Here is an 8,962-nt window from a genome sequence, read left to right as displayed (position 1 = left end):
CGCAATGCACATGTATGTTAACTTGTTTGGTTTCATGGGCTGTGTTAGCTAGGTGTAGGTCCAGATGCAAAAAAGCCCCATGAGCCTGCAAGCAGGATACGCCCCAATCGAGCGTCTTTCTCGTGCAGCTCTAATCTCGTCTCCTCTCTCTCTCTCTCTCTCTCTCTCTCTCTCTCTCCCCCCCCCCCTTTTTTCTCTTCCTCCTCATCGACCTCCACCACTACCGCCCACCACTCCGCGGCCCACCTCCACCACCATTGCACACCACTCCGCAGCCCATCTCCATCGCTGCCGCACACTACACCGCGACCCATCTCCACTGCCACCCCCTCAATCTCCTCTGCGGCGCCTCCCTTCAATCTCCATCGTTGGTTCCCATCTTTCGTCTTTTCTGATAGACATGAGTTCCAGGTCCTTCCGTGCATTGGGTACATCTTTCGTCTTCTCTGGAATGTTCATCAGCAACCGCAGCACGCTGTCGCATACATTTTTCTCCACGTGCATGACATCTATGTTGTGGCGGCATTCTAAATGTGCCCAGTACTCCAGGTCCCAGAATACGGACCTCCTTTTCCACACGACGCCTTCAGGTTCCTTATATTTCTTCGCAGCAATCTTTCCGAGGACAACTTCAAGATCGTTCACAATTTCGAGGATTTGCATACCAGACTTCTCCTTCGGCGCTATCCCGTGCTCCGTCTTCCCATTGAACCTTTCCTTATCATCCCTCCAAGGGTCTTTAGCATCCAACCACTTTCGGTGGTCCATGTAAACAATTTTGGATGAAGCGGGCAACTTCTCCAATGTCATGTTTCCCCCGCACTTTGTACAGGCCTTGTAGCCATGTGTCACCTTGCATGAAGTATTTCCATTCGCGGGGTAGTCATGCACGCAGGTCAAAAGCGCTACTCTCATCGTGAAGTACTCCCTCTTGTTCGCGTCCCAAACCACTCTGCTAGGGTTCCAAAGCTGCTTCAGCTCATCCTTCACTAGCTACAGATACACATTTAGGTCAGCTTCCGGCTGCTTTGGACCCTGTATGAGCATGCACATGTGGATGTACTTTCTCTTCATGATTAACCATGGAGGAAGGTTGTATACAAACAAGATCACTGGCCATGTGCTGTGCTTGTTGTTCATGTTTCCGAAAGGATTTATCCCATCAGTGCTGAGACCGAGCCTCAGGTTTCTGGGCTCTGCCCCGAAATCTGGAAATGCCGTGTCAAAGTTCCTCCACTGAGTCCCATCGGCAGGGTGTCTTAGGACCCCAGCTTCCTCCATACGGTAGAGTCCGTCAGGATCGAATGCAGTCTGCGCCGGATCATGATAGACGAGATACCTCGCGTCCTTAACGTTTTGCATCCAACGCTCAACTCGGCCACCTGCCGTAAGATACCAGACAGTATTTGTCGGCCTGACCTTCATCACTTCTTCCCCATCATCTTTGCCAGCTCTGGCGTTTTCCTTCTTGTATCTCGATGCACCACATATGTGGCAGCTCTCATGGTTCTCGTATTCTCCAATGTATACCATGCAGTCGTTTGGACATGAATGATGTTTCGCGCAATATAATCCAAGCGGGCATGTAATCTTCTTCGCCTCATATGTGCTCTTGGGAAACTTGTTTGGCTGTGGAAAAACCGAATCAAGGTAACTCAATAAGTCTGTGAAGCCCTTGTCTAACCAGCATGATGCTGCCTTCAGCCTCAAAAGTTCGAGCGTTACTTCGAGCACGTTGTTTTCTTCGCCAGCTCCATCATACAAGGGTGTGTTTGCGTCCTCCAACAATTTTTTGAACTGAGCAGATTCTGCCTCATCTTCGGGGTCCTCCAGCTAGTCCCGTAGGTACAGGTCATCTAGCATTTCGGCAATCCTGTCACGTGGAGCTCCTTCACCTTCCACATTAGCCTCCTCATCGACCCTTGTTCTTCCTCGGAATCATTCGCCAGATCATACCGCAGGACATCATCATCTTCGCTACCGCTACCGACATCAACCACATCCTCCCTGTGACAAGTCCAACGTGAATAACCTTCCACAAAACCCCATGCCAGCACATGCATCTGAACATCTTCAGGCTTCATCATGCATGTGTTTTCACATTTGCGACATGGACAACACATCATCACAAGTCCTTTTCGTTCCATACCACCTTTCGCGACTCCAAAAAAGACCGTCCATTCGGTTATCCATCGAGCATTGGTTCTTTCCGTGACGTACATCCAAGAACGGTCCTTCGATCTACAACACAATACACAAGAAAACACAAAGCAAAATAGTTAGGCTAATCAATGACAAGGGGATTAAGGTGTTAATTAACCGGGGCTAACTAAAAATTTGAAATTAGAGACATTTGGAGAGAAATTGGAGGTTGGTGAGAAAGATCGGGGGGGAGAGAGAGCTCGCAAGGGAGAGGGAAGCTCCGGGCGACGATGAGGAGGCCGCATTTTGGCCGGCGGCCGGAGCTCAAAAATTTGAAATTGGAGGCCGACGAGATAGATCGGGAGGGAGAGAGAGCTCGCAAGGGAGAGGGAAGTTTCGGGCTCGAAGATCGGAGCTCGTCGGCCATGGAGATGGGGGCCGCCGGCGCGCGCGGGGGTGAGAGGAGGAAGGGAGAGGGAGGAGGGGTACCTGCGGGGCTCGCCGCCAGCCGATTTGGGCATGGCTTCGCCGTCGCCGGGGAAGAAGGGCCGCAGCTGGTCCGTTACGACGCGCAGTGCGACCAGCTGCGGTTCTGTTCTGCGTATTTAAACCGCGACCCTCATCAGTGGCGGTCGGGACTTGGGTGACCGTTACTGATACATCAGTAACGGTTGCTTTAACACGGCCCGTTACTGATGTAACACACATCAGTAACGGTCAGGCCGAGAGCGACAGTTACTGATATGTACCACACATCAGTGGCGGTCGCGTTAGGACGACCGTTACTGATGCGTGTTCATCAGTAACGGTCGTCTCTTAACCGACCGCCACTGATGTCTCTCGCGAGGTATGATGTATGGCTAGGCGGGGACGGGCAGACCCCGCTCTGTTCATCAGTAACAGTCGCGGCCGCGACCGACACTGATGTTGTTCATCAGTAACGGTTGTGCCGGACCCGTTACTGATGTGCCGTGACATATAGACCGTTTTGTAGTAGTGGGCCTCCCTTCAATCTCCATCGTTGGCTCCCATCGATCTCCTATGTGCCTTCTGTCGATCTCCTCCGCCATCCGCTCCTCCTCCCCTCTGACGCCGCCCCTCTTTCTTCCTCTCCTCCGGCCCTCCTCCTTCCCCTTCGATGCGCCGCCCCTCCTCCTTCCCCTCCGTCGGCATTGTTCCTGCATTGGCCCAGACGCCGTTGGCTTCATTGAATCCCCAAACACCTTGATGCAGTCATTGTTTGCATTGTAGATGCATGCTTGCAGACCCGATACTATATTGCGCGTGCGATGCAGTCCGACGCCCTGCGGTCACCCAAACACGCCCTTAGGTCACCAAGTAATCACGTTCTCCCGTATAGCGCATCGAGACCTAAGGAAGTCGTGTCGCCTCACTCCGACATGTGGGCAAAGATATCGGTCCAGTTGAAAAATTGGTTGAGGCTGCGGTCTCTAGTGAAAGAGTCTGGCGCATCCACAAAATCTGCAACATTAAGTGGATGGTGCGTAGAGTTGTGCGAACAAGATAAGTACCATCTGACTCTACTAAGTTGAACCGAATGAACTAAACTTTTAAAATCAGTTCACCTCTTGGTTTGGAAAACTAGTTCACTTGATGGAGGCTATCCTGATGATAACTTTTTCACACCGCCAGTGACGCGGGATCTCACAACACTCGATCGCCGACTGCGAACATGCTCCCGGAACGCTCGCCATCGAGTGTTGGTGCACAACATCTCCACCATAATCATGTATCGGAAACAGACGCACAGTTAAAAAGGACGAGCCATTGATGCGTCCGGAATATCTAAAGTAAAAACAAAATGCACAACGGCGTTCTGTGCGTTTGCCTCTTTGCTCGGCCCCTCCAGCTCGCCTTCTCCCTCCCCGGCACAGCGTCATCCCCCGCACCGCAAGCTCTCCCCTGCCGTCGAATCCCACCTAACCCATGGGCGCGCCCGGGTTTCGGCGCGACGACGGTAACGCTGCGGCGGTCGTGTCGCCGGAAGCCGTGCTGTGGAGTGGAGAGCTCCGACCGCCGCTTCCCCTTTGCCGCCGCCGGAGAGCTCTCCAACTCCAATCGAGCTCAACATGTCTGACCCTCTCTCTATCTCTCTCTTTAGTTAGTTAGATAGATAGGCTTTACGGATTGTTGTGTTTGGAATCAGAGCTTAAGAAACAATCCTCTCCGTGAAATTTGTAGCTGACATCGTTTGCTGACTAAAAAAAACAAATCTTCTTAGACCTAGGATGCTTCTGTGGTTGTACTTCCCTCGTTTTTTCTTACGGAGTACTCCCTCCGTTCCTAAATTGCGCTAAAACAGGACAAGTATTTAGGAACGGAGGGAGTAAGTTTTAGCACCTGCAGTTGTGCAATATAACTGTGCTAATTTCCCCTCTTTCTTCAGTAAACAACTGGGGTGATCTTTCATGGTAGTAACTGGGAAGAATGTATATATGTATTGCAGGAGAAGCCGCGGGTTTCTGTATTTGCATCCAAAGGCGCTGTGCAGTTACAAAATGGTACTGCGTAACTAAATAATGATTCAGGTTCTTTATCTTATAGCTTATTTTGCCAAAAAAAAGACTTGAATGCGGCCTTGAACCTTGCTAGTAACTAAGCATGTTACCATAAACATATATGCTCAGGTATTTCACTTCAGAATGAGTACGTTGTTCCTGAAGATGTTAAAGCTGCAGGATTTCGGATTGATCCCGATGAACTGACATCTATTGTTGAAAGTCGTGACACTAAAAGGTTGACTGCACAAGGCCAATCAGCTGGAATTGCAGATAAGTTAGCAACATCATTGACTGATGGGATTAGTACAGATGAGGACCTCTTGAATCGGAGGCAGGAAATATATGGAGTAAACAAGTTTGCTGAGAGTGAGGTCCGCGGCCTCTGGGAGTTCGTATCGGAAGCACTGCAAGATACTACTCTTATCATTCTTACTGCATGTGCTTTTGTCTCCTTGGCTGTTGGCACTGCCACAGAAGGTTGGCCAAATGGCTCCCATGATGGCATTGGAATTGTTGCGAGTATCCTGCTTGTCATTTCTGTTAGCGCAACAAGTGACTATCAGCAGTCTTTGCAATTCAGGGATCTGGACAGAGAGAAAAGGAAAATTCTTGTTCAAGTTACAAGGAACGAATTCAGACAAAGGATGTTGATAGATGATCTTCTTCCCGGTGATGTTGTTCATCTAGCAGTTGGAGATCAGGTTCCTGCGGACGGTCTCTTCATTTCTGGATTTTCTGTTTTGGTCGACGAGTCCAGTCTAACTGGAGAGAGTGAACCTGTTGATGTAAATGAAGGCAAACCTTTTCTTTTATCAGGGACCAAAGTCCTAGATGGGTCCTGCCAAATGCTGGTTACAGCGGTTGGGATGCGGACACAATGGGGCAAACTAATGGCTGCTCTCACCGAAGGTGGGAATGATGAAACTCCACTGCAAGTTAAACTAAATGGAGTTGCGAATATTATTGGGAAAATCGGTCTATTCTTTGCTGTCTTAACTTTCATTGTCCTCTCACAAGGGTTAATTGGTCAAAAATATCATGAAGGGCTTCTTTTAAGCTGGTCTGGAGATGATGTGCTAGAGATATTGAATCATTTTGCTGTTGCAGTTACAATTGTTGTTGTTGCGGTGCCTGAGGGATTGCCATTAGCAGTCACACTAAGCCTTGCATATGCAATGAAAAAAATGATGAACGACAAGGCACTGGTCCGGCAGTTGGCTGCTTGCGAAACTATGGGATCATCAACAGTCATTTGCAGTGACAAGACAGGAACACTGACAACCAATCGCATGACTGTTGTCAAGGCCTGCATATGTGGAAACACCGTGGAAGTTAATGATCTGCTGATTCCTTCTAGTTTGTCTCCAAAAATCCCAGGGATTGCTGCACAAACTCTTCTGGAGTCTATATTTAACAACACTGGTGGTGAAGTGGTGATTAACCAAGATGGGAAGCCTGATATACTTGGTACCCCCACTGAAGCAGCTTTGTTGGAATTTGCACTGTCATTAGATGGAAAATATAAACAAAAACGTCAGGAAACTAAGATTGTTAAAGTGGAGCCTTTCAATTCAACCAAGAAGAGGATGAGTGTTATTCTCGAGCTTCCTGGAGGAGGATACCGTGCACATTGTAAGGGTGCTTCAGAAATAGTATTGGCTGCCTGTGATAAGTTCATAGATGATAGAGGTAGTATTGTTCCCCTTGATAGAAAAACTGCTGACAAGTTCAACGGTATCATTGAAACCTTTTCTAGTGAAGCACTTAGGACACTCTGCCTTGCTTATAAGGCATTGGAACATGGTTTTAATCACGAGGAAATACCACTACAAGGATACACATTCATTGGCATTGTCGGTATTAAAGACCCTGTGCGTCCGGGTGTCAGGGAATCTGTGGCAAGTTGCCGGTCCGCTGGTATTGCAGTGAAAATGGTTACAGGAGACAATATTAATACAGCAAGGGCAATTGCTCGTGAATGTGGTATACTTACTGATGGTCTTGCCATTGAAGGTGCCGAGTTCAGAGAGAAAACCCCCAAAGAACTCCTTGAGCTGATTCCTAAAATCCAGGTTTTTCATGTCAAAACATTTTATCTTAGCTTCGCAAGTGTTTATCCATCAAGGGAATTCTCATGTGTCAATCCTGTGCGCTGAAGGTACTAGCCCGGTCGTCACCACTTGATAAGCATACACTTGTGAAGCACTTGCGTACAACGTTCAATGAAGTTGTTGCTGTGACTGGTGATGGCACTAATGACGCACCTGCACTACGTGAGGCAGATATTGGACTTGCCATGGGCATTGCAGGGACAGAGGTAATAACCCTGCTGAGTAATTTGTACAAACCTTGAAACATTTGTGGCCTATAATCAATATTAAGTTTTACATGAAATTGTACATAGCCTTGAAACATTTGAGGCCTATACATCAATATTAAGTTGTACATGAAATTATAAACAGAAAATTGGCTTTAAGATGGAATGGAACTGTGGAGTGTGTATTACCCATAAGGCTATAATAGTACGTTGGTTTAATTTACTATTATTTTACTGGTTGAGCTTTGGCTAGTACTGTTTTTTGCTGTTGAATTGGAAGTGAAGTGCATATATTTATCTGGTTAATAGTGGGTGTGTGTGTGGGGGGGGGGGGGGGGGGGGATATTAACTTATGTATTCTCCATAATTTGAATTTCTGGTGCCAGTCAAGCACTGTGTGGGTTTGTGGCAGAGATTCTCTCAGTATAAATTGCTTTATGCAGGTAGCGAAAGAGAGTGCCGATGTCGTAATTCTGGATGACAACTTCTCCACAATTGTTACTGTTGCAAAATGGGGACGCTCTGTTTACGTAAACATCCAAAAGTTTGTGCAGTTCCAGCTGACTGTTAATGTTGTTGCTTTACTAGTTAACTTCTCGTCTGCATGCTTTACAGGTATACCCTACTCATCATTTTGTTAGTTCCATCACATTTCTTTCTCACGGTTTACACAATCTTATGCCAGGAGATGCACCACTAACAGCTGTTCAACTCCTTTGGGTCAACATGATCATGGACACCCTAGGGGCGCTAGCACTTGCCACCGAACCACCTAATGATAACTTGATGAAGAAAGCACCAGTAGGAAGGACAGGGAAATTCATCACAAATGTGATGTGGAGGAATATTCTGGGGCAGTCATTATACCAATTCACCGTCATCTGGTATCTACAAACTCAAGGGAGATACATATTTGGGCTTGAAGGTTCCCAGTCTGATATCGTTGTAAATACAATCATATTCAACACTTTTGTCTTTTGCCAGGTAAGTCGGCAGTCACAAAATCCTCTCCTTTTTCACTATTGTTGCTCTGAAAAATATAATGGGGAAGAAAGGAGTAATAGACAGGACCAGATAGGGTTTGAAGGAGAATGTGATAACAATCCCAGTACGAGTTGAATTTATCTTCTTCTTTTTTTACAGAGAAAAGCGAAGATAGCATGACATTAGTTATAATTTGATGTGAAATGTCAGGGCAACAGGATAACCAACAGTAACAAATGATTTTCTTGATTTGGAGGTCTCCATTTCTTTTCTGTCCATGTAGAACAAAACAATTTTGTTATATTTTTCCTGTATACTTCAGTTCTGATCTATTGTATGCTCCGTAGGTGTTCAATGAGGTAAGCTCGAGAGAGATGGAGGAGGTCAATGTTCTGAAGGGCCTGTCGGAGAACTCTATTTTCATAGGCGTCCTCACTGGCACCATCATCTTCCAGTTCATCCTGGTCCAGTTCCTGGGCGACTTTGCAAACACCACACCTCTGACCCAGCAACAGTGGCTCCTTTGTGTCCTCTTTGGCTTCCTTGGAATGCCCATCGCTGCTGCGATCAAGTTGATTCCTGTGCAACCTCGTAAAGAAGATGACAAACATACAGCGTCATAGGCTACACCAGGAACTCTGGCAATGTATATAGGGTCCTGGTGAGCTGATGATGGTCAGTAAATTATCATTTTTCATGTAGTGTGTACAATAATGTTGGGCTGGCACAAGATTGGCAGCATATTGCAAAGAAACGTTCAGTTCAATGCACTTTCTGCATGCCCCAGATCAGCCATGCAGTACAGATTGCACAAGCACGATAATTTTCTAGATTTCGACGACCATACGCTAACTTTGTATTATGAGGATTCAACTGGTGTAGGGGTCCTCATACATAGGGCACACACAAGTACACAACACGAGCATTGATTTGTTCCAACAAGTCAGCAGTTTAGTGCTCGTGCATTCCACGTGTCACATCACCACAAATGGTTGCT

The 8,962-nt window shown here is 47.1% G+C and overlaps 1 protein-coding gene across 2 annotated transcripts; it reads left to right on the top strand.

Moving 5' to 3' along the window:
• Nucleotides 1–3,930: 3,930 nt before the first annotated feature.
• LOC100839254 (calcium-transporting ATPase 3, plasma membrane-type) lies at nt 3,931–8,769 on the top strand. Of its 2 annotated transcripts, XR_001405197.2 has the most exons (8): nt 3,931–4,234; nt 4,610–4,664; nt 4,791–6,736; nt 6,823–6,981; nt 7,425–7,596; nt 7,667–7,965; nt 8,125–8,221; nt 8,313–8,455. XR_001405197.2 is itself a non-coding variant. In XM_010234331.3 (7 exons), the coding sequence occupies exons 1-7, from the start codon at nt 3,965–3,967 to the stop codon at nt 8,586–8,588; spliced, it is 3,177 nt and encodes a 1,058-aa protein (XP_010232633.1). In that variant the 5' UTR covers nt 3,932–3,964; the 3' UTR covers nt 8,589–8,769. The 2 variants fall into 2 exon arrangements, 1 of the variants encoding a protein (XP_010232633.1); XM_010234331.3 differs by lacking the exon at nt 8,125–8,221 and having other exon boundaries at nt 3,932–4,234; nt 8,313–8,769.
• Nucleotides 8,770–8,962: the final 193 nt, after the last annotated feature.

Source organism: Brachypodium distachyon, chromosome 1, assembly GCF_000005505.3.
Source record: "Brachypodium distachyon strain Bd21 chromosome 1, Brachypodium_distachyon_v3.0, whole genome shotgun sequence".
NCBI lineage: Eukaryota > Viridiplantae > Streptophyta > Magnoliopsida > Poales > Poaceae > Brachypodium > Brachypodium distachyon.
This window is presented reverse-complemented; position numbering and strand designations above follow the sequence as displayed.